Here is a 25,838-nt window from a genome sequence, read left to right as displayed (position 1 = left end):
CTATATTTTTGATGCAATCATTTTCAATTTCAGTTGATTTGTCTTTTATTGTGTATGTACAGCATATGTTTGTTTTAGATTTTTCACAGAACTGTCCAATCTTGTTTTAAATGTCATTGATATGATTGAAATTCTCAGAGGACTATCACAGGGTTTTATTAGAAGCAATAAATTACCTTAAAATGAGAATTATGTGTTTATGCACTATAAAAAGTATTTCCTGGAATGTCTCTTCCAACAGTCGCCTGATGAGAGGACAAAAGAAAAGTATGCTCAGACCTTAGTCAAACGTGACTATCAACTTTTTGTTGCTAGGACAATGGTCTTTCTCATGTGTGTTTTTTTTAAATAAAGCTTGCATAAAAATAATGTTTTATCATGCCATGCCTTCATGCCTTGGGTTGTTGTAGCCCAATTTACTGGCCAGTGAGCGTAATTAAAAGGTAGGTCTTCATAATAACGTGGTAATGTGGTGTATAGTGGAGCAGAATGACATTCTGCTAAGGTTTTGGTGCAGCATGCTATAGTGAAAGGGAAAATACAAACAAAATGAATGAGTGCAGTGTAATTAGACAAGACAGTGCATCTTAATACAATAAATATGCAGGGCAGCATGATGGAAAGTATAAATGTGTAAAGTATGCAGATGTGTGAAGACCTAACAGAACTGACAACAAGTTGCACAGGGAGATGGATAAACAAGTATAACCTTAATGACTAATAAGACGTTATATGGTGAGGGTTACAAATTTTTGTGTTTTGTAAGTGGATGCTGCAGTAGATTCTTGCAAACAATGTTTATGAGCGAGGATGCTTTGGGGTTACTTCTTTACAGTGTGATTACAGTGATACACATAATGGAATCCATTGCCCCAACCATGAAAACCTGATAAATTCCCAGTCTAGCGAACCATTTGCTGATCACCAGAAGTTGTGTATATTGCAGGAATATCAATTAAAACATGAAAACCAATTAAAACTGCGTGTTCAGTTTCAAGAGGATATTGAAGAGGATACGCAGTATGGCTGAGTGCTTTGACATATCTGTGCAAAGTGGAATCCACATCCAATGATGCCACCCAGATGAGATGACGTCAAACAAAATGATGTCAAACAAATGAGAGGGTTTTGATGCAATTTGAACACTTTAATGGGCTACATGTCCTCAATTTATAAAAAAAAAAAATTATTTAGCCTATAACTTAAGAATTAAAACAGCACAAATATTTCTTTTAGCAGCACAAACCAGCACAAACGAATGAGATGCTTTTGGTGCAATTTGGGTGTTAATGGGGGGCTGGTGACGTCACAGGTGTAATATTTATAGCGTAATAACTTTAGAATTAAAAAAGCACAAATGTTTCTTTTAGCAGCACAAACCAGCACAAACGAACGAGATGCTTTTGGTGCAATTTGGACGTTAATGGGGGGCTGGTGACGTCACGGGTGTAATATTTATAGCTTTCTAACTTTAAAATTAAAAAAGCACAAATATTTCTTTTAGCAGCACAAACCAGCACAAACGAACGAGATGCTTTTGGTGCAATTTGAGCTCTGATGGGGGGCTGAGTGACGTCACAGGTAATAAAATATAATGCTTAATTTCTCTAAAACGGTGCCAGCACAAACGATGATTCCTACGGCACAAACCAGCACAAACGAATAATAATATTTATATTTCATTTTTGACCACATGGGGGGCCAGCTTCACGGAGGTAGTAAAACCTCCTCACCCCACAATCTAGAGCAAGTTGCAATCAATAGCAGAACCAAATCAAGTGCTTTTAGGCAATTTTTGCAATTTCAATGCAATGTTTTACGAAACTCTTTATGTTATACAACACCAAAATTACCAGCGACAGCCATGTCAATAAGTGAAATTACAAAAGTGATGCTGTAGAAAGGACAAGCCTTGGTCGTATTTCCTGCCCTCATTTTCTTTCCTCATACCCTTTCTTACACCCTTGAAGAGAGGAATTAGAAAATAAAATCTGAGAATAAAACATGAAAGAAGACACGTTGTTACCCATGCAGTCAACTGTCAACACTAACAATATTGGAGAAAATGCCTATTAGGCTTGAAATTAATGGAAAACAATGTGATTTGATCAGATGCAATTACAAGGCCAAAAGATTAAGAGCACAGATTCTAATAATTAACTTAGTGTAGAATATCAAATTTTGCATCAACAGTATAAGACTATATTGTGATGACTATGCAATGGGTTTTAATGCTACGGCTACAACTCTGATTAAACACAAAAACCTAAAAACCAGCATTTATTTAATCAGCAGTCAGAGAAAAGTTGAGTCACATTGAGTCATCTCACATAAGATCAATCACCAGTAACAGCAAAATAAGAGAAAGGCACATAACTTTTATTGAACCTTTTGTTTTTCATTTTTTGAAAAAATATTTACAAAAAAAAAAAAAAAAAAAAATACAGCAAAGCTGTTCAACACCTAGTGTGAACCAAACAATGGACTAAAACCAGGACGCTGGACAAAGGATAGGGGTTGGTAAAAGACTAAAGACACAAATGCAGTGAAAAAGCACGACAAAGGTTTACATTTTCATTTTAAAAACCAAAAACTCTTTTCACTGGCCTTTCAACCCAATTCAGCCACTAATACATAGATCAGGTTGTACATAAGGCAAGACAAAAGTAGGGAAGCATTCAGGCCCTGAGATGAACAGGGTAGCTTGGCATGGGAAAGAGCTTAAGGGTCAGAACAGTGGGATGCTGTGTTGTTGAACACTATTGCTGCTCATCCTCTGGGCATGAGTGCCAAGTGAGTCTTTCCTCATAAAAAGCAATTACCACTTGTGGGCATCGAGTGTTGGCCTCACGTGCTGGCACCAGGTCTGCCTCATCTGAATCTTTCCTACAAGATAAAAGAAAAACTCTGATTTGTGTTTAAACCAAGATAAGTCAAGGTAAAACTCTGGCAAGAAGTAAGCTATGTAAACATTCAATTTTCTTACACTGATGAGCCAAAACATTAGGACTACCACCCACCCAAAAATGCCCACAGGAAAGCTTATTAGACCATGAAATAAGTCATTTCCTGTGAAATGTGGACTTTGCAGTGAAGTTTAAAATTAAAGGTTAGTGTTTAGCATTTTAACATTTAGGTGTAGTGTAACAAACTTTTCTGTGGTGTAGTGTGCTGACAATGTTTGATGTAAGTGTTTACATATTAAGTGCATTTTGAATGCTTTAGGGGATTCCATAATCCATGGAAAAGTGTGCTTCTCTAAACATGTGATCATCTCTCTGTGCTGTGCTCAGTTACATTAGCAATCGGTTAGACAAGATGTTGAAGTCAAAAGCAGCTAAAAACACTACAAAAGTAACTGAGTTTGGATTTTTGTGCGAATTTTGAAAATTAAGCACATTTTCCTGTGAATTAAAAGTAAATATAAAGTCTATACACCCATGGTAAAATGCCAATTTTTTGTAATGTAAAAAAAATGAAACCAATTGGTTGGAATAAAATAAACCTGGTTACTTAAATATGCACACACAAACTACTACTTTGTTGTAGCACCTTTTAATTTTGACAGCATTAAGTCTTTCTAAGTAGGAGTCTATCAGCATGGTACACAAGTGCTCCAAATGTCAGGTTGTGAGAGTGGAATCTGTGCACAGCCCTCTTTAGGTCACTCCACAGAATTTTAAATTGGATTCAGGTCTGAGCTCTGGATTCCAAAACTTTAATGTTCTACTGGTGGAGTCATTATCTTGTTGATAGGGAGGTATGATTTGGGTTGTCATGCTGAAAGTTGAAATTCCTCATCATCTTTAGCTTTTTAGCCAAGGTCTGAAGGTTTTGTGCCAAAACTGACTAAAACTGTTCATAATTCACTCCACCGTGACGGGAAAAACAGACCCAAAGCATAATGCTGCCAACACTACGCTTCACTGTGGGTATGGTGTTCTTTTGTTGATTTGCAATGTTGTTTTGTGTCAAACATACCTTTTGGAATTATAACCAAAAAGTTCAACCATGGTCTTAATAGACCATAATACACTTTCCCACAAACGTATTAAATTTTTGCAAAATGTAGCCGAGTTTAGATTCTTGTCTTTGTAGAAAAACGCTTCCATCTTGCCACCCTACCCCACAGCACAGACAAACAAAGAATACAGGAGATTGTCACATGTAGTACACCACCAGTAACTGCCAGAAATTCCTGCAAATTCTTTAATGTTGCTGTAGGCCTCTTGGCAGCCTCCGAGACCCGTTTTCATTCTTCTTTTATCAATTTAAAGGGATGTCCAGTCCTTGGTAATGTTACTGTAATGTCCATATTTTATCCAATTGTTGATGACTTTTGCTGTGTTCCATGGTATACCATTTTGTACCACTGTTGATACCTTTCAACTATGAGATCTCGTTGATATTTTGTAAGCTATTTGCAGACCATGGTTTTTGCTAAAAGATGCAACTAAATGTCCTACTAGTAGGAAGATTCTACTAGAACAGTTGAATTTAAAAGTAATCAGTCACTTTAGTTAATGGCAGGAACTGACTTCTATGTATGAGTTTTAATGTTACTGGTTCATTCTAAACACAGCCACATTTACTTATTTATCTGTTTTAAGGCAGGAAGGGTACTTTATTCTTACATCAGCCCTTTTAAGTAAACACAGCCACATCCTCCAGTTCTAAGAGGGTGTGCACACATATGCAAGTACAATATTAAATTTTTTTTAATTTTGCCCTTCCAAATGATTTAAGTTTGCTTTTCAATTAAATTGCACAGGATTATAGCTCACATTAAAGAAGGAATTGTCTGATTTTTTTACATAAAAAAACCTGACATTTAAACATGGGTGCGTAGACTTTTTATATTCACTGTATTTAGGATTGGCAAACAATATGAAACATTTCTTTTTAATTTGGGATTATACATCAGGATTTATCCCACTGTTGCGCAAGTGCAGGTGAACAAGCTTCCACCAGTACATGCAACAACCAGTGTTCTAAGTGAATCACAAACTGTAAGCTGCTGAATGCTGGCTGCCCCCTGCTGAACATGTAGAACATTTACAGCATGTCTATTGAACTTGTAGTATTGTGGGTATTCTCTTTCTGAAACAAACAGATGTGCATGCATATTCAAGTTATGTGCAAGGTTTCTTCATTAGGCAACCAGAGAGTGCTTTAAAGAAACTGAACGAGAGTCACTGCAACAAAGCTGCCAGAAACCTAAATTTGAAACTATTTAATATATAGTTCATATTCTTAATTTATTAATTTTTTTAAATTCCTAATTTAAAACACACAGCATATGGATAAATGAAATACAGCCTGTGTGTGAATTTAAAAAAAATGAAGTGATGCAGCGAATATCTAAGCTGGACTGCTTTACTGTATAAAATAACATTACTGGGTACTTTGTGTAGTGTGATTTTTTTTGATAGCTGGCTAATGGCAATTTTACTAATGCAAAGCAATAAAAGATATCTGATAAAGTATCTACATTAAGTGGGTCATGTTTACTCAAATGTTCTGACTGTGTAATTAAATGCTCTTTGACGGAATGTCAGAAAGCCTGTTTATATTTTTACATGTTTAGTGTTTTACATGGCACTGTCACTTATTCACTAGTGGACTGTTTGAATCTGACAGCAGTTTATTTTTCAGGCTCAGACACTTTTACTTCCTATAAAAGAAAAAGTTTTTTTTCTGAATTTATTCACTCAAACTCTGAATACTTACCACTTCATTAGAAACATTAGTTCCCCACTGCTGTCTGTGGCACCAATAATTCGTTCTGGCTCCAGGTTCCGGGCAAACCCTCTTGGTTTGTCACTCTGCAAAACAGACCATATGTCAAGATCAACTGAAATAGTGAACAAAGTTAAAGGAGATTAACTCGTTTTGGACATTCACTTACCATTTCCTTTTTCCTCTTAGCTGCACTTTCCTCTGTCTCTGGTTCATCTGTGGAGGACTTTCTCTTGTTGCAGTCTGGCTTTTCAACCACACCTTTCTGTGACTCCAGAAAGGCAGAGATTAACTCCGGACAATCAAGATTTTCTTCTGGCTCCCACGTGTTATCAGAACTAAAGACAACATATAAAAGCCATTATGAATCAGTTGCACACACAAATAAACAGAAGAATCAGTCACAATCCCAGTGAATTAATTACAAAATAAATTATGTAAGTAGGTAGTCTGTATACCCCACCCACAACATTATCAGACTGGTTGAACTGTAGACCACAAGTAAAATATACCAATGTTTATCACATTCTGGCACCTAGATTAACTGTGGATGTCTTTTTGGGTTGTACTGTGAAATATCCTTCAATCAAAAAATCATTTCAAACAGACATGGGTTTAAAATGTCTAAGCCATACTGCCTAACCTTTACAGATGTACACCTTTGTGGGAATACTCTATTTTCTAAGAGTCACTGACTTATTACTCTCATTGTAAACAAAGCAGCAAAAGGTTTATACAGAACAAATGTACATTAAATGTGTTAAAGCTGCATTCCCCCTTAATTACTTTGCAATTTTAATCTAATTAGGTTTGGTTTTTAATATTAGTGTTCGATAAAACTGCCGTTACCTGATACTGTTTAAATGACTAGAGAGTTTTTAAATACTGAGTGATGACAGATATTTTTGATATTGTTAAGGAAAATGTAGCTCACATCACAAAAGCCATAGTCTGCAGAAAGAGACAGCAGAAATGGTCACCCTCTCAGGATATCAAGAATGGCAATTCTTCACTGTCCCTTCAGCTAACTTACAATGTTGTAGAAGTAACGGTCCATAGCAGGGCCTCTAAGAAAACCCACTGCTAGTATTCACTTTGTAATATGTGAGAGTAGATTTAATAAAGTATACTGTAATAAAATTTGAATTATCAGCAAACATTATACAGCAAATCAGGCAGTTTAAAGGCTATGTAACAATGCATCAGTGCTTAAAGGTCCATTTTTGATGCAACGGAACGATTTATGCTACAATAGTTAGTCTTCATACAAGAGTACTCACTCAGAGAAGCCTTTCCACTTAAGAAAAAACTCGACTTTGCCATTCACCACCCGCTGGTCCATCACCTTCTCTACCACAAACTCCTCTGGTTCCTCCACCTCCTTTTTGGACTTAGTGGCCTGTTTCTTTCCCATTGCAGACTAAAAAGGCAGATTAATATAAGATTAGATTTAAAATTTCTTAATGGGCTGAAACACCCTACAGCACTGAAATTGATCCAATGCAGTGAATGCTCCAAACATAGGGCATCTTCAGAAGTGTTACAAAAAACACTAATGTCATACATAAAACAATTGTCAGGTTCAATTAAAATCTTCAGTGGATGCTATATGATCAAAGTCTGGTAGAAAACCAAGACATTGATTCTTTGTTTAGATTTCAACTTTTCATAATTTATTATCCAACTTAAGATCACAGTGGGTACAATTCACTGGGTAAAGGTGGGACACACCCCAGACAGGTCACAACAAGGCAAACACACACACACAACCTGAGCAATTTTAGTAGATCTAATTAACCTGACTGCATGTTAGGACCTTGAACTGTGGGAGGAAACTGGAGCACCCAGAGAAAACCCACACAGGCACAGGGAGAACATACAAACACACACGAAAGACCCCGACTGCTTAATTTGGGACTCAAACCCAGTTCCTTCTTGCTGTGAGGCGACAGTGCTACCCACTGAGCCAACCAAATCTGGGAAATTGCTTTTCTAATCTTAATGTATAAGAGGTAGCTAGACATTAAGACACAAATAACCCCAATCCTAAATTTGAAAGGCTAATTTAAAATTGAGCAAATGTCAGTAACTGAAAATATTGGTAGTGTATTTTCTATAGGGGGAATGGCAGCAGTTGAATTTAGTATAAACTGGCAAATGTCAGCATGAGTAGATGTTGCATGAACTGAGCTTTTTTGAGTGATGTGCACTTGTTTGGGTAAAACTAAACTGTTAGTTCCAAACAAGTGACTGCATTTTACTTACACATCAGTATGCTCATTTTTTATATTTTGGTCAACTGTAATGTATAATTAAAGTACATTTAGCAGAAAATCCCTTTTGATTCTGGTGCACACTTTGTCCTTATTCCTTAATTATAAGGATCAGAAAGCTTTCTTAACATTGGATTTTTAAATTGTAATCAGCATTAAAGTAAAACCTCAATATTTGCTTTATAATGTTATAACTTCATTTAAATTGACGTGTAAAGTAAAATTAAAGTATGGCAGTGTATCACTTTAAAAAATAAAAGCAATGTAAACACCAGTTCTTCAGGACAACTTGAGTGAATCAAGCTTAAATCAAGATTTTCCCAAGCAAATATGTTACAAAGGTCCCTGTAACTGACAATTTCAATATCTTTAAAAAAAAATACATGCTAACACCTTTGCCTCTATTTAAGGTTTATTATTGGAGTTGTTGAAGCCTTCGTTCTCCAAACACGACAAATTTAGCTTTATCAAAAACAGTCCTAATTTGCCTGAATAGTTATATGCATTTGGATGTGCATCGCTTCGTTTTTCAACGCTGCTTTAAGATCATACCACAAGCATTTTGACGGTTGGCTTCTATCTAACTTTATTGAATACCATCGGACCAACGTATATACTACTGACCACATTTCATTAAGCCGAAACTATTATTTCTCCTGAAAAACATACATAAGACATCATTTGTAAAGTTAATTGAAAGCTATTGTATTAACCTGAACATCATAATAAAATAACTATTTGGAACACATCGTATGTGTAAAAACCGTGGTCTTACGTTATCAGGCAATGGAGGTTAGGACAAAGTGTTCCAATAACAAAAACAAAACATAAGCAGCGCCACAAAAGACCACCATAAATACCGTGTAGTAAAAACACACTTGATAAGTACCAGCATTCAATTTACAGATATTGTCGACAAACCTCATGTTGGTGGATGCAGTAATCATGGGTTAAATAACGAAGCAACGGGAGCTACACAGATGCTAAAAGGCTAGGCGGCTAAGCTTAACAGTATGCTGCTGTGGTTAGACTAAAACAACGTTGTATCAAATATTTAAACTAAAAAGAACAAGTAGAGTCTATGTCGTTGTTACTACATGTGTTTATGTAACACAACACTAAATAAAACGAGATCCAAATTATATCGACTATCTAGCTAGCAGGTTTGCTAAAGGCCCACTTAAAGCAAGACCGTATCTTACGTACGCTACCTTGCTAGTAGCTAGCGTGCTATTAAGTTCTGCACAGCAACTAGCATGCAACTTTAAAGACGGCCCGTGCAACTGAAAATAGGAAATAATAATCAACATATACACGCAATATGGTCAGTTACATTAGTTTTTATAACTAGGAAACGACATATAATCGTCATTGGCTAAAGAGAGCTAGCAAAACACACGACTCGGGTGGATCTGTTGCAGCTGCTGCGTATAAACTGTGAAGCCGCATGGGCGCGAAAACAAATGAACAAAAGCGGTAAACCCTTATAAACACACGATAAAAACAACTAGCATAAAACGTCATGCATAAAAATAAAGCGAAACATGCTACTGAAATGAACCTTGAAGATATCAGCGTGCAAGTGAACTTACTTTAACTTTTTATCTAAACGAATTGAGGCTCTGCAGGCTTATGTTCACTCTGCATAAAGCAGCGCCGAACCACAGATCCACTTAGAAACGTGCAGCCCCACACGGCCACGCCCCTCACCTACTGCCCTACAGCCAATAACATTACACACCTCGGTAGGACCTCGTGAGGCGCTTCATTCGTTTTCTTTAAATACAGTCTGAGGTAAACCTCACTCATTCATTCTTTTATCCTTCAAATAAGAGTTACAAAAGACTCGACACAAAAGCGAGCACACCCTGGGTATAACACCAATGATTTACATCACAAAAATATTCATAATTTTCATAAACGAAGAGAAATTCATAAACCGACATAATCCAAAACGATTTACAGTACTGTGACAATATATTGTCTACGCAATTGAGGATTGAGAGCCTTGCTCAACGGCCCAACAGTGACAACCTGGCAGTGGTTGGGCTTGAACCAACAACCTTTTGATTACAAGTCAAGTTCCTTAACCGCTAGACCACAACTCTCTAGCAAACAGCCTCCATAGATTTAAAGCACCGGTACCTTACAGTACAACACTATACACATCGAAATCCAGTATAGTACTATTTAGGCCGTAATGTGTGCTATTGTCCAGTTCCAGTTACATATGGGGCCCCATGAAAGGCTATTACATCGGGCCCACCACTTCAGGCCACGCTAACTCTGAAAATATAAAAACGTGCAGACATGCATGCAACTTTGTACATGCAGTGGAATTCACTATTTGATATAAGATAACTTCTACAACAAAAGTACTAAAGGCCCTTTTAACACTTTAAATGTAATGATAATGGTTAATTTCTTGAATGGAAAATTCACATCTCTTTCTTCTCTCTTCTGTCTTAGTTTCACTGGCAAACTCGGGCTGTTTGAAAGGCAGAATCGAAAAAGGGCACCTACTGCACAACTTGGGCCCCCAATAACACACCTAAAACTATAATGCATCATGTATTATAAACTAGTCTTCATTAACATTACAATATTAAGCAATCCAGATTACACAGTAAATTTTAAACTTTTACTATTTTTATTTTAACCGTGGTTATTTACCGTGGTTTCACAAACACACACACAGATGTGATAACGAGAAAGTTATGATAATGACAAAATGAGGCATGATGCCTTAGTCCTTATACAGAGCAGTTTACTGCTAGCCAGCACTGTACGAACCACTTGGCAATAAAACAACCACTAGATGTGTTATCATGGTTTCAAAAAGTGGAAACAGCCAATATATGTGGGACATGTATTGCAACATGTTACCATATTTTTATTTTTTAAAGCTTGTTCTAAAGGTTATGTAATAGGTGAGATAAACTAAAAGTTATTACATAACATACAACAGGCGTAACTAAACTTTCAAATAAATTGTACAGGCAGACTGAATTTTTTTGAGTTTTCACTCCTACTTCCATTTGTTAAAACAAAAAATGTAATTTTTAAATAAGGGCTGCATTCTGAATGTAAACATGTACTTGCAGCAATGTAGCTGAGTTATATTGTCACTTCATATTATGTATTACTATTGTATAACCTAAATGTAATAACAAAAATTCAGTGTGCACCCGCACACAGCCCTACATGCCATCTCAGGTGCTAAGTAATGAAAACCTAACAACACAACGACAATGTTTTTAGTAATATCACTACAACAAACACAACCAACGCAATGTTGTATTTAGGTTGTGAATTTGTTGGTGCTAACATAACCAAAACTAAATTGTCTTTACAACCCTTCCTTCTTTAACGTCAGCTCAGTCTTCACCTGTCTGGAGCATTTTGTTTTCAATGAGAACATAAAAAGTATTGTGAGTAAAAATTGACAGTTGGGCTGACTGAACAAAGGAACCTTTAGGGTTAGCAAATTTTTTACTTGACCAACCAACTGCTGCCACTCCACACTGTTTCTGTTTAGTTGTCACATACTACATCTAAATGCTTACTAGTTTGTACAGGCAGCAAAGCAGTCCCAGAGCATAATAATACCAGTCATGTTTGATAGTTTTTTTTTTTAATAAAAACTATTAGTCTTAGAAGTAATCAATCTAACCTAAAGCCTGCCTCAATATTTTTTAAAGAAATTATGTGATCAGTGTAAAAGAATGGTACATTTCACAATACGATTCATGTATAACTATGTTAAAGGGCATAGCCCAATCATTTTTTTTTTGATAATTGTGTAATATAATGGCATGATATAATAAAGACATGTAAAAGGGGCTAGGGGCAATAAGCAATTAGTTAATAAGAGAATAGCATGATCCACATGTAACAAAACCAAGGCCAGTAATGAATAAAAAACAGTGTTAGACTGAAAATAATGGGGATTTGAATACCTTTGGTTCACAAGAAAAATCTTAATGTGTCTAATGAATAATGGTGGCATTATGATGTCAATTAGAAAACCCTGGCTTGAACCCAGGACCTTCTTGCTGTGAGGCGACAGTGCTACCCACTTAGCCACTGTGCCGCCCTCCCCGTCTTCGTCATAGCCAATCATGTCTAGGTAGACGCCTAGCCATAGACATTTTCACTATATAAAATAAGCAAATATTACTCTTCATATTTAAACATGCTCTGCCCTGTTCTAAAATGAAAAACAAATTAAAAATAAAAACTCAAACAGAACAATAACATAAAAACTAAAACAGTGCTTCCAGAGAAACATTTTTGTATTTGCAAAACAGGTTTAGGTTTAGGCATTTTCATTTTCCCATTTAATCATAGTAGAGTTTTATCAATAGTTTTCTTCAAAGAGCCAGATCTCTTTAAGCTTAGAATTTTCAAAATACTAATGAAGGTATGACCCACAAGGACGAGAGCTGTTTACACATACAGTGTATCACAAAAGTGAGTACACCCCTCACATTTCTGCAGATATTTAAGTATATCTTTTCATGGGACAACACTGACAGAATGACACTTTGACACAATGAAAAGTAGTCTGTGTGCAGCTTATATAACAGTGTAAATTTATTCTTCCCTCAAAATAACTCAATATACAGCCATTAATGTCTAAACCACCGGCAACAAAAGTGAGTACACCCCTAAGTGAAAGTTCCTGAAGTGTCAATATTTTGTGTGGCCACCATTATTTCCCAGAACTGCCTTAACTCTCCTGGGCATGGAGTTTACCAGAGCTTCACAGGTTGCCACTGGAATGCTTTTCCACTCCTCCATGACGACATCACGAAGCTGGCGGATATTCGAGACTTTGCGCTCCTCCACCTTCCGCTTGAGGATGCCCCAAAGATGTTCTATTGGGTTTAGGTCTGGAGACATGCTTGGCCAGTCCATCACCTTTACCCTCAGCCTCTTCAATAAAGCAGTGGTCGTCTTAGAGGTGTGTTTGGGGTCATTATCATGCTGGAACACTGCCCTGCGACCCAGTTTCCGGAGGGAGGGGATCATGCTCTGCTCAGTATTTCACAGTACATATTGGAGTTCATGTGTCCCTCAATGAAATGTAACTCCCCAACACCTGCTGCACTCATGCAGCCTCAGACCATGGCATTCCCACCACCATGCTTGACTGTAGGCATGACACACTTATCTTTGTACTCCTCACCTGATTGCCGCCACACATGCTTGAGACCATCTGAACCAAACAAATTAATCTTGGTCTCATCAGACCATAGGACATGGTTCCAGTAATCCATGTCCTTTGTTGACATGTCTTCAGCAAACTGTTTGCGGGCTTTCTTGTGTAGAGACTTCAGAAGAGGCTTCCTTCTGGGGTGACAGCCATGCAGACCAATTTGATGTAGTGTGCGGCGTATGGTCTGAGCACTGACAGGCTGACCCCCCACCTTTTCAATCTCTGCAGCAATGCTGACAGCACTCCTGCGCCTATCTTTCAAAGACAGCAGTTGGATGTGACGCTGAGCACGTGCACTCAGCTTCTTTGGACGACCAACGCGAGGTCTGTTCTGAGTGGACCCTGCTCTTTTAAAACGCTGGATGATCTTGGCCACTGTGCTGCAGCTCACTTTCAGGGTGTTGGCAATCTTCTTGTAGTCTTGGCCATCTTCATGTAGCGCAACAATTCGTCTTTTAAGATCCTCAGAGAGTTCTTTGCCATGAGGTGCCATGTTGGAACTTTCAGTGACCAGTATGAGAGTGTGAGAGCTGTACCACTAAATTGAACACACCTGCTCCCTATGCACACCCGAGACCTAGTAACACTAGCGAGTCACATGACATTTTGGAGGGAAAATGACAAGCAGTGCTCAATTTGGACATTTAGGGGTGTAGTCTCTTAGGGGTGTACTCACTTTTGTTGCCGGTGGTTTAGACATTAATGGCTGTATATTGAGTTATTTTGAGGGAAGAATAAATTTACACTGTTATATAAGCTGCACACAGACTACTTTTCATTGTGTCAAAGTGTCTTTTTGTCAGTGTTGTCCCATGAAAAGATATACTTAAATATCTGCAGAAATGTGAGGGGTGTACTCACTTTTGTGATACACTGTAACTGGGTATTCCAGTAATTAACATCAAGCAAAAATGTTGCCAGATCATGAATCTTTAAAAAGCATGACTAGACAAATTCATTCTGACACAATTGCATTTAAATGCAATGAAAACAGCACTGCTCTTGACTAAACAATAACAAAAATACAGACAGATTTTTACTAAGGGCAGTATTAACGTGAATGTCAAGTTTTATTTTCTATGGTTTGTGTTGAGGTTGGGGTTGTGTCCGAGTTTCCCCGTTGTGTTAATAATGATGCTGAGCCAAAGATTTAGACGGACAAACGGGAGTTGGGAGCTGGCTGCTTAGAACTTGCAAAAGGTGTTGACTTTATTTTCAACACTGGCAGCACATTTAAACATCATCTAATACTAGAGATGTCAAAACTGCACTTACGCAACCTCCGAGCCACTGGTCTCGCTCGACTTGAGCCTCCACCCAGGACTAAAGGAAGACAAGCATCAAGGCTCTTCTCTGTTCTAGCACCCAAGTGGTGGAATGAACTTCCTCTGTCTGTCCGAACATCTGAGTCTCTTGCAGTCTTTAAAAAATGATTAAAAACCCACCTCTTTACTAAGCACTTAAGCTGACTTGTACTTATTTACTAACATTTTTTTCCATATTCCAAAAAAAAAAAAAAAAAAACAGATTTAGCAGATTTGTGTTCTTCGACTGTTGTTTAATAAAACTTGAGAAATGAAATGTTTACTATGGAAGCACTTCTGTAAGTCGCTCTGGATAAGAGTGTCTGCTAAATGCAGAAAATGTAAATGTAATGTAGAGCCACAGTGACAAAAAGGGTTAAATATATTCTCATCAACAAGTCACTAGACATGTTTGGTTTTAATCAGCCTGATAATCTATTCAGTTGTAGTCATCTAGGAAGAAACTTACCCTGTTCTGTTGGCCCTCTAGAAATGCATTTCAGTACAAATACAGCACTAAAATACTTCAAAAAGATAACAGAATTTTACTTTTATTGATCTTTTTTTTGTTTCATTAAAAAAATTTCAAGTATAACAAAACATGACTTGATTGATCCATTTGCATGAGGTGCACTCACAATTAAACAAACAGGACAGAAAGCAAGATGTGCTGATAACATTTGTTCAATGTACCTTTGGTGATTGTTACATATAAAGTACAGTCCTGCAGCAGCAGAGTTCACATACATAACAGAACTTGGTGACATTGTATAAGGTATAATAAACGACCACGATTTTTTAAAAGCAAATTTCAAGCACTTTAGCTAAAACCTGTAAGGCATTTCGGTAGCTATACGTTAAGGCTTCAATTTAACACCCACTTACATACAATATGTATTTGGCTGAGCAGAACACAAAGATCATTTCCACCTAACAGAAAGAGCATCCCACTTAACACTGTTACATTTCATTGTGCTTTTGAAAATAAAAAATAACAGACTTGTAGAAGATCAGCCAGTACTATAAAAAAAAACAACAGAAAATACTTTGCAGTGTATAGTATATGGACAGAAGTATTAAAACACTCCTAACTTTTGAATTCATGTGTTTTAGCCACAGTTTGCAGCAACAGTTTAGGTAAATTGTTCCTGTTTCAGCATGACTGCACCCCTGTGCACATTGCAAGGTCTATAAAGACATGAAGAAAAGCTTGGTTTAGAGAAACTCCAGTGCCTGCACAGAGCTCTGACCTCAGCTCCACTGAACAGCTTTGGAACAAACTGGAACATCAACTGAGGCTTTTTTTGACCAATATCAGTGCCCAGCCATGCAAACGCTCTGTTAACTGAATGGGCACAGATTCCCGCAGACATACTTTCAAAAATTTGTAAGAAGCCTTCTCAGATAAGTGGCTGTTATAGCAAATAAGATAGTTTTGAAATATGATGACCAACAAGGTCATGGTCAGGTGTCCAAATACTTTTGGCTATGTAGTGTAATTTTGCTACATTAGCAAAATCAAATTGTATTCTTTGGGGGGTATTTTGGTCAATGTTTTATATTTGTAAGAGCCATATAGCCATTTTCATATTTAAAAAAACTGTTAAAATACTAACAATTTAGAATGTTTTGAAGGCTAGACTGTGCAACTCTAAGTAACTTAGATGAGAATCTGTATATTCTTAATTAAAAGGATAAATGCCGAACACAAAAAAAACATTGCTTAAATAAACAATCATGAAATCAATAAGATGCAACATTGTAATACCCAGTAAAAGGCCTACTGAGGACTGTAGAACTTGGAATTTTATGTTAAACAGAATTGACACCAACATGTGGAAGAACTAAAGCAGCAAGACCAAGGAGTCATGGTGTGGTTTAGACCTGTACAACAAAAGGATTTCATGATATTATGCAGTCTGGTGACCGTATAACTACACATCTATTGTGTAAGACCTACCAATTAAAACACTGGGAGTGTCTGAAACAGACAGCATTTTGGCTCCAAACTCCCACGGCAGACATAGGTATCACACCTTTACATACAAGGCATGTCATTTACGTATAGAGCAGAAGTTATACACTGCAATTGTGCCATTTGCTTTTTTAAAATGTGGTCATTTTAAGCAAACAGTTTGAATTAAGTTCTAGCTCAGCTAAATGGCTGTAATTTAGTTGTTTTAAAAGCAAAACTATTTTAGTGACGTCAACCAGTGACCATCCGATGTCATTTTTTGTAACAAAAAACTGAGAATAAATCAACTTGGTAAATAAATTATTCTTGACCACAACAAATAATGTCTTAAAATACTCTTAAGAGATACAAATACATGTCCAGTGTTTTCCTTTTCAGCAAAGAGTTGTTTCTTGAATGGTAAGCTTAGTAGTCTTTCTGTCTGGAACAGATCATAGATATAGAAAAAATATGGAAATATTCCATGGCAGTTCAGTAGTCCTAGTTGAAGTAGCCCTTTAGAAAACACATACACACTTTAAATGCACACTGTAAATAAGAATAGTCTCTTAGGGCTTTTTTTCCTTCTTCCTTTTTGCTGCCTTACCCCCTGTTGTGCTCATTCTTACTGTATTTGTGCGAGGTCGGACCACTATGCGACCATTTGCACTGCTGTGGAGCGTGTATTGCTCTGGACTGAGGGGCTGGCCATTTTCATCCCTCAGCTGCCTTAGAATCTCATTCGAGAGTGCTTCAAAACGCTCAGCCGTGGCCGACAGAACCTTGGCAGTGCGTGTCCTCTCACGTAGGAGAGAGTCTCGCTGAGCAGCTAGTCCTTCTACTTCTGCCTGCAGGCCCAAGATTGCATGCATCTTTCTTTTCCTGCAGTTCTGTGCCGCTAGTTTGTTCTTTCCACGTCTGCGCACATCCCTCAGCAGTGATACTTCTGCCACAGACAAGCCATGACTTTCCAGCAGCTCCAGGAAATCCTCCACTGGCATGTTAACAATTTCAGGGGCAGAAAATGGAAGACCCAGAGCCTGCAGACGTCGTTCATCCCGGCTTGGCTCCTCAGACCCAGATTCATCCTCACTCATTACTTCTTGCTTGATTCCTTTAAGATGTGGGGTCCATCTCCATGTGGTTGTCTCTTCAGGTGGCTGTGCAGAATAGGTGTGATCGTGCCAGATGTTCTCATTAAGGTTTGGCCAACTGTAGCATGCTGATGCACAGGCCCCACTCTTATTAGAGAGAGACTCCACTTCACTGCTGCAGCCCATGGCTCCTCCCTCATCTTCACAAAATGATTCTGAGGATGAGGTGGATCTTGAGGCAGGGCTTCTGGAACAGCTCTCCAATGACAGGCCAGAGTCAGAGTCCAAACCCTCCAACCACGGAGAATCAATGCTACCTTCCAGTTGGTTTAGCAGTTGAGAGTCCTCACTGGCCAGGCCCTCCAGACCCAAAAGATTTATCTGCTCAAACACAGCTTCATCCAAAAAGCCACCCACTCTGGATTGTGAGGTTCCATTATAAGAGCTGCTAGTCAAAGAGAAGGGAAGCATTGCACCAGGCCCTGCTCTAGGCAAGTCTGAATTAGATGAGTTAGTAGATTCCAGGTGGAAGAGAGTTGCATCTTGGTGTGGTGCGTTCTGTGTTCCACCTCTGGGTGGATCTGGTCTATAACCCCCACCACTGTTAACCATGGCATCTTGAAGGCTGGCATTAAAACCGATTGGGTTTTGAAGGTCCGCATCCAGTTCAGACATGTGCTGAGAGACCAAAGAGTCAAAATCCTGAGGGAAAAAAGGTAACAGATCAGAAATTGTTCTACTGCACAGTCTAAAATACTTTAAAACAATTAATTAAACATATAAACACACATCAACCACTTTGACCATGACATAGCTAGCCAGGATGGATTATTTAAATATGTCGGAATCTGATGACCTTCTGAGATTTTTACACACAGCAGTCATTGGAGTATACACTGCATAGTAAAAATAAAATAAAACTTCCAGTAAGCCAAAGTAATTAATAAAGAAATGACTTGATGTAAGATTGTAAGAAAAATAATGAGTGGTTCAAGCTGACAAGAGCACTGCAGCAACCTGCCTAATCTATGGAGGATGGGCTAACAGCAAATGATCATATCAGATTACAATCTGGCCAGACAGTTATATAGGCTGACCAAAATTGAGCAGCTGAAGATTTGAAAAAAAAAAAACCTTGCTTGGTCTAATAAATCTCAGAATGTGGTCTGTCTCTGGTCAATCTGCATTGTTAAAATGTAGGTGTCTGATGGTGATGCATTGGTGTGAAAAATAATACCAATAGAGCATTGTTTAAATGCCACAGTTTATCTGTGTATTGTTGCTTCCCATGTGCATCTGGCCTTTTCACTCATCAAATCTAAATGCAACAGAGCACATTTGGGATGCGGTAGAACTGGAGATGCATGCTTACATGTGCAGCTGACAAATATAGAGCAGACACATCATACATTTATTTCAACACGGACCAAAATCTCAAAGGAACATCTCCAATACATTATGGCCTTTAAGGGTGTGTATTAAGGGAATATGTTTATAGCATTGTGAAATAGTCTGTACTTTCTCATTTTACAACTGGTGCATGTTTGAAAAGTGTAAAAATGACAATGTGTGCTGAGATTGTTTTATATAATTACAAATTATGTACAAACAAAATAACCATGCATTTCTAAACATAGTTATGTTTAATGCCTAGTTCACACTACACGGTTTTTGCCCCGATTTTCGCTTGCCGGCGCTAGATTTGCCGGCTCGGGAGCAACTTGGCGTTCGCCTGACGATCGAAGCTCGGCTCTCAATCGCTATGTGTGAACTGCTCAACAACTCGATCCGAGCGGCTCTGAAGAAATATATCTAGCATGTCAAATATCTGGATATGAGTCGCCCAACTGGCATGAGTGCTATGTCGAAAAGCCAATGAGAACACAAAATACAGGGTGAGGGGAAACGCAGGGGAGGAGTTGTAAAAAGGTGGGACGGGGCATAATATAGTTTATATCAGGATACATTGGCGCACACACACACGTTTTACAGTATTTCTGACCTTCTCATTCTCTACAAAACATAACACCAACGTTGTATTGCAAAAATTATTTATTTAGAAAAATCCATGCTGTTCGCGTAGCCAAATCCACTCATTCATTAATTTTTTCTTCTAGATTTAATGCTGCACATCAGCGCACAAACTTTGATCGCTCGGTACTTGTTGACGTGCATTTTTGGACGTGGTATCATTAAACCCCTCGTCACTTCTCGCGTTTGTTTTCATGACAAAATGTAGTTTGGGAGACCAGAGAAGCTCGCCTGTGATTCCAGTTGGTGATAGATCGTGTAGTGTGAAACCCCCCATCGCCGATCAGACGTGTAGTGTGAAAGCCACACTAACTTGAAAGACTCCCGATTACAAGAGATCCAGTTGTGTAGTGTGAACTGTACAGCAACCTGACAACTTGGAAAGTCGTGTAGTGTGAACTTGGCATAATCAGCATGCTATTTCAATGTGTTAAAGAGTTTGAGGTAGTTTTACTGTTCTGGTAGTATAGGAGGAATGATTTAGTTCATCATTTTATCTTTAACCACATGTCAAACTAATGTTTTAAATAAAGTGTTTTTTTTTTCTTTTTTTCTGCTGATCATAAAACTGTTCCATTTTTTGCATTAAGTATTATTTTATTTCACATCAGCTTTTTTGCACACCTCTGCATGCTACACTAAGCTCTCCTGGTGCAGTGACACAAATACATGAATGGGAATCAACACTAAAGCATAAATCTGCCTTTTATTGCCCTGCAATATTTATCTGCTGCTGCAGCAAATACACGAGGCTTTCCAGGATTATCTGTTTAATACTTAATCTCAAACAAACGTGGAAACAAATCAGGGTCACAATGGAGCACCTCTTAATTTGCAATTGTGTTAAAGTTTTGTCTCTCGGTATTTAGCATCTGCTCATCTGCTTTTCAGCACTTCTGGTGCTAGTGTTACAGCCAAGAACAAATCACATCAAGACAGTTATATAATCCTGTTGGAATATTATTTAACAGAAAAACTACTCACATCAAAATCTGACAGAAGGTCTATCCATGGAGAGTGAAGTTCATGTCCAGACAAAGGGGGAGGCAGAATACTGTTACCAAACTGAACCTTTAGAATAAAAGATTTACACACAAGACACATGTTAATGTTTTCTGAACTGACCATATATGAACTGATCAGCCATAACATTAAAACCACCTCCTTGTTTCTACACTCACTGTCCATTTTATCAGCTCCACTTACCATATAGAAGCACTTTGTAGTTCTACAAATACTGACTGTAGTCCATCTGTTACTCTGCATGCTTTGTTAGCCCCCTTTTGTGCTGTTCTTCAATGGTCAGGACTCTCCCAGGACCACCACAGAGTAGGTATTATTTGGGTGTTGGATCATTCTCAGCACTGCAGTAACAATGACATGGTGGTGGTGTGTTAGTGTGTGTTGTGCTGGTATGAGTGGATAAGACACAGCAATGCTGACACCTCACTGTCACTGCCAGACTGAGAATAATCCACCAACCAAAAATATCCAGCGCACTGTGGGCAGCGTCCTGTGACCAGTAACAAAGGTCTTAAAGATGACCAACTCAAACAGCAGCAATAGATGAGCAATTGTCTCTGACTTTACATCTATAAGGTGGACCAACTAGGTAGAAGTGTCTAATAGAGTGGACAGTGAGTGGACACAGTATTTAAAAACTCCAGCAGCGCTGCTGTGTCTGATCCACTCATACCAGCACAACACACAACACACCACCACCATGTCAGTGTTACTGCAGTGCTGAGAATGATCCACAACCTAAATAATACCTGCTCTGTGGTGGTCCTGACCATTGAAGAACAAAGTGAAAGCAGGTTAAAAAAGTATGTAGAGAAACAGATGGACTACAGTCAGTAATTGTAGAACTACAAAGTGCTCCTATATGGTAAGTGGAGCTGATAAAATGGACAAAGTGTGTAGAAACAAGGAGGTGGTTTTAATGTTATGGCTGATCAGTGTAAGTCATAAATAAAATCATATAATAAAATGAAATAGTTTGCCTCTTGCTCCAATGTTGAACTTTGAGTCAGCTGGTTTAGGGAATCAACAGTTATTTCATCTTCCTCATCTTTTACACCTTCCTCATCTTTTACACCTTCCTCTTCTGCTTGGATTGAAACCGCCTAGAAAATAAAGATATAGATTTTTTTTTTTTTTTAAATGGTTTCAAAATTACATTTCTTTAAGTAAAAAAAACTTTGAGTGCAGACAGTCCTTTCATACCATGGCTCAATTGAGCAATTTTAAACATGTGTAAAAGCTTTGTAGACTGCTAAATAGTGCCTTTTTACTTCCTTCCTAATTATCAATTAAGGCAAAGCCATTGCATACAGTAATAATGATTCAGTGTCTAATTGTCTTTACCGAGGTCGTCCTGTTTGGAAAAAAAACAAAAACTAAAAAAGTTTATCATCTCTGCTCTTTATCCACTCACTGCAGTTGACGACTGTTAATTAAATAGTGATTTAAAGAGGAAGTTACCTCTGTAGGTCTTATTAGTATGCTTGGTGAACTTTTCTGCCTCATGAACTTTATTTTAGCATCACATACGTAATACTTGTGCCCAGAGATTAAAGAAACTGTGTGTGAAAATTCCCATATTTTTTAATCCCTGACAGGCTGATGTACTGATTTAATTTCTTACCAATAATGGCATGGAAAACTACTAAAAGACAATTTAAACCTTGCTGGTACCTAGGTGTCAAATAGACAATATACTCCTAAGAATTTTTATTAATTAAAAAGGAATAATGTAAGTAAATCACCACTGAAAACCCTAGTTAAGCTTTACTACTGGTCAATAAAACCAGAGGATGTACCCCAAACCATATAATATGTACAAACCAAAATCAGAAAAAGGACAACATGAAAAACGCAAATAAAATGCTTTTATTTCATTGCAGATAATATGAACCCAAGATATTTTATGTTCTGTCTGAACAACTTCATTTCATTCGTTAATATACATCCATTCCTGCATTTCAGGCCTGCAGTATATTCCAAAAAAAGTTGGGATGGTTTGAGAAGCAACAATGGTTAAAGGATCTCAAGTTTTTTCAACAAATGCCTGAAAATTATTAAAATGTTCAAAAACAATGGAAGGGATTTGCATATATCTTCCTTTACAGTGCATAAGATCATTAAATGATTTAAGGAATCTGGGGATTACATGAGCAAACCTTTGTCAAGTACTACAGTATGGAGTTACATTCACAAATGCCCTTAAAACTTTACTGTGCAAAAAAAAACAAAGCCTTATGCTAACTGTGTCCAGAGGCGACGTCAAGTTTTCTGGGCTCCGCAGCACCTGGGATAGACCATCACACAATGCAAACGTGTATTGTGGTCAAAGGAATCAGTATTCCAGATCTTTTTTTTGTCAGAAATAGACTTCATGTGCTCTGGACCAAAGACAAAAAGGACCATCCAAACTGGTATCAGCAACAAGTTTAAAAGCCAGGGTCTGTCATACATTCAGATTTTAGAGCAACATATGCTGCCCTCAAGATTACCTTTTTTTTTTTCAGGGATGCCCAAAGCATTTTCAACAAGACGATGCAAAACCACAGGCTGCACACATCACAGAGGCATGGCTGCAGAAGAAGAGGGTACAGGTACTGGACTGACCTGCCTGCAGTCCTTATCTATCCTTATCAGTGAATGCATGCAGAATTTTGCAACAAAAAATGTGACTGACAACCCCATACTGTTGCACACCTTTAGACAGGAAGAATGGGATGAAATAACACCTGAAACACTTTAACACTTGGTATACTCAGTGCCAAAACATATTTTAGGTGTTGTAAAAATAGGTGTTGCTTTACTGTCCCAACTTTTTTTGGAATGTGTTGCAGGCCTGAAATGCAGGAATGGGTGTATATTAACCAATGAAATTAAGCTGACCAGACAAAACATAAAAAATCTTGGGTTCATACAGTCTGCAATGAAATTAAGTCAAAGTAAATATACTGTAGAACACACCATACCATCCCAACTTCTGATTTAGGGTTGTAAACAGTATCATTGGCTTGAATAAGTCCTCAGAGCAAATAAACCATCCCCGATTCAAATTACTTTATTTATTTTTTGTAACTGTTATTATAGTTGTGTTCTCTGTAAAGACAACACACTGTATCTGCAAGAATATTAGCAAATTGTCTTCAAGGCCAGGTTCACAATAGTAAATGTTTAAGAGGCAACAAGACAACTGTTTTAAGGCAACAACAGTACTGAAAGTAATCATTGTTTTCAGTAAGGCAAATTCAACATCTATACAAATACATACACTTATGGACCCACTACAGGACAGTTGTTGGTTTCCTAACCCCAATGTGAAATAAAGAAAATATGCTGTCTTCAGCAGTAAACTAAGAAGCTGCATTATAGTGATTGTTATGCCAACTAAGCAGTTTCTGGTGGGGCCTTCAAGCAATTAGGAAAGTGAAAGAGTATGGTATGGTATTGCATAACAGTGCATACTATGCCATTTTGCAGCCTGGTGAAGCTACATGAATCATTTGCCTACCTCTAATCTAGAAATATATAAACAGTTATTATGTATGAAGCTATGGTAGGTCTAAACTTAAAACAAGCAGTATATGCAGCATAAAACTGCTGTTAAGTAACTGTGTAATGACTTAGACATAGGGATTATTGCACAGATGCTATATGGCATCTGTGTTGCTGTTGTAACAATAAGCTAAACAGGTGTAGTAGCCAGCTTAACATAGGCTGCACACAATGCCAGCCACTGTTCTCAAGTAAGGACCAAAACAGAATGAAGAGTAGTTTTCTAACTGTGAAACATTACAGTTTTTGTGGTACAGTATTTCTTTAGAGACAAATCTCTACCTGTAGACACATCCAGTCAAAACATCATATTACCACCAAAAAGAAAACACAGCAAAAGTAAGTGTATTAAGTATTGTCTCAATGGAAAAAATCCTGTGCCATGCTTCCTTATTTTTATCACAAGGAAATGATCTGAAGCAAATCTGCCAGTTGATTAGACACTGGTGCCAACGTTTTATACGTTTATTGCTTTTTCATCCTTTTAATCTGTAAATAGTAGTACATCTCATGCTTTATTCTAAATACATTCTGTTGTCAGATCGAATACATCACGTTGCCCAACTACCTAGTAAAATAATAAATTTGTTAATATTACAAACTAGATCTCTATTTTTTTTATTTTAACTGTATGGAACGCAGTGACAAATATTTCAACCCTAGTGGATAAAAACACAGTGCATTTACTAGCATTAGACCATCAACAATAAATAAAATGATAATGGTATTAAGCGGAAATCTGACTATTGTTAACACGCTGTGCTAGTTATGCAATATATGTATTTATTTAATCAATCTTAGTTTAGCTAGCTCTGAAGAGTTGTGTTAGAGGGGAACAGGTGAATAACTCACAGCATTGCTTTCGATTTCATCCTGACGGTTTTCTTGACTGGGCTCGCCCTGGCCTGCTATTTCGGTACTGGTACTAAGGTGCTCCTGCTCCGGTTCGGCTCCATTCGGTACCAGTTGTACCAACCATGCGCTGAGTCGAGTGGGGAACCGAATGGGTGAACCGAGAGCGCGCACTTCGCTTAGCAGCCGGCGACTCGTGAAGTAATCCTCCAGCTCTGGACATTTAGGGTGCACATGGTAACCTGCTGCAGTGTCGCGGAAATGGTGAAACGGGGTCTGTATGAAAGCCGAGCTCGGGCCTCCGTCGATCTCTATCAACGGCGAGTTGTGGCCGTTTAGATAGGAATCGATGTCCACGCGAACTCCTATCAAACTCAGAAAAATCGTAAACTGAATCAGACCGTCCATGAAATATTTCTTGGTGTTTCTTTGCATGTTTCAAACTCGGATCCTGTTTGGGTGAAAGACTATTCTGGAAACGAAGACTAGGAGAAAAGCTGCCCAAACAAAAGAGCACGCGTTCTCTCTCTCGCTCTCTCTGCTCCTGTCAAACAAAGGGAACAGCCCAGGCCGGTAAATGTTTGCTCTAACTAGCTTACACACTATCACTAGCTCTTCCCAACTTCCTGATTGTACATACCTCACCGGCACGCCAACCTAATCCAGCGCACATACCACGCACCTAACCATTGCTATGCCAAATCCACCATGTTTAACGATCAGCCTCAAACTTTTATATTGTCAATCCGGCTATAAATTCCACTACAATCTGATCCCACCGGTCCCTCGTCCAAAAAG

The 25,838-nt window shown here is 38.0% G+C and overlaps 2 protein-coding genes across 4 annotated transcripts; both read right to left on the bottom strand.

The window, feature by feature from the left end:
* Positions 1-2,358: 2,358 nt before the first annotated feature.
* cbx3a (chromobox homolog 3a (HP1 gamma homolog, Drosophila)) lies at positions 2,359-9,679 on the bottom strand. 3 transcript variants are annotated; one of them, XM_062990177.1, is made up of 5 exons: positions 9,605-9,679; positions 7,020-7,159; positions 5,909-6,077; positions 5,731-5,825; positions 2,359-2,886 (listed from the first exon to the last, which is right to left on the bottom strand). In XM_062990177.1, the coding sequence occupies exons 2-5, from the start codon at positions 7,151-7,153 to the stop codon at positions 2,760-2,762; spliced, it is 525 nt and encodes a 174-aa protein (XP_062846247.1). In that variant the 5' UTR covers positions 7,154-7,159; positions 9,605-9,679; the 3' UTR covers positions 2,359-2,759. The 3 variants fall into 3 exon arrangements, with proteins under 3 accessions (XP_062846247.1, XP_062846248.1, XP_062846249.1); XM_062990178.1 differs by lacking the exon at positions 9,605-9,679 and adding an exon at positions 8,934-9,120; XM_062990179.1 differs by lacking the exon at positions 9,605-9,679 and adding an exon at positions 8,788-8,808.
* Positions 9,680-16,922: 7,243 nt separating this feature from the next.
* On the bottom strand, positions 16,923-25,475 carry nfe2l3 (nfe2 like bZIP transcription factor 3). Its single transcript, XM_062990176.1, has 4 exons — positions 25,041-25,475; positions 21,620-21,742; positions 20,601-20,687; positions 16,923-18,287 (listed from the first exon to the last, which is right to left on the bottom strand). The coding sequence occupies exons 1-4, from the start codon at positions 25,473-25,475 to the stop codon at positions 17,061-17,063; spliced, it is 1,872 nt and encodes a 623-aa protein (XP_062846246.1). The 3' UTR covers positions 16,923-17,060.
* Positions 25,476-25,838: the final 363 nt, after the last annotated feature.

Source organism: Trichomycterus rosablanca, chromosome 2 (assembly GCF_030014385.1).
Source record: "Trichomycterus rosablanca isolate fTriRos1 chromosome 2, fTriRos1.hap1, whole genome shotgun sequence".
NCBI classification, from domain to species: domain Eukaryota; kingdom Metazoa; phylum Chordata; class Actinopteri; order Siluriformes; family Trichomycteridae; genus Trichomycterus; species Trichomycterus rosablanca.
The sequence above is the reverse complement of the archived record's forward strand: the minus strand, read 5'-3'. Positions and strand labels throughout refer to the sequence as shown.

Coding starts and splice junctions, on each gene's coding strand:
- nfe2l3 (XM_062990176.1), bottom strand. CDS start 25,475: ATGCAAAGAAACACCAAGAAATATTTCATGGACGGTCTGATTCAGTTT. Junction 21,743..25,040: donor ATGAAATCGAAAGCAATGCT/GTGAGTTATTCA, acceptor TTTATTTTCTAG/GCGGTTTCAATCCAAGCAGA. Junction 18,288..20,600: donor ACCTTCTGTCAGATTTTGAT/GTGAGTAGTTTT, acceptor TTTTTCCCTCAG/GATTTTGACTCTTTGGTCTC.
- cbx3a (XM_062990177.1), bottom strand. CDS start 7,153: ATGGGAAAGAAACAGGCCACTAAGTCCAAAAAGGAGGTGGAGGAACCA. Junction 6,078..7,019: donor AAGTGGAAAGGCTTCTCTGA/GTGAGTACTCTT, acceptor TGTTGTCTTTAG/TTCTGATAACACGTGGGAGC. Junction 5,826..5,908: donor CTAAGAGGAAAAAGGAAATG/GTAAGTGAATGT, acceptor TCTGTTTTGCAG/AGTGACAAACCAAGAGGGTT.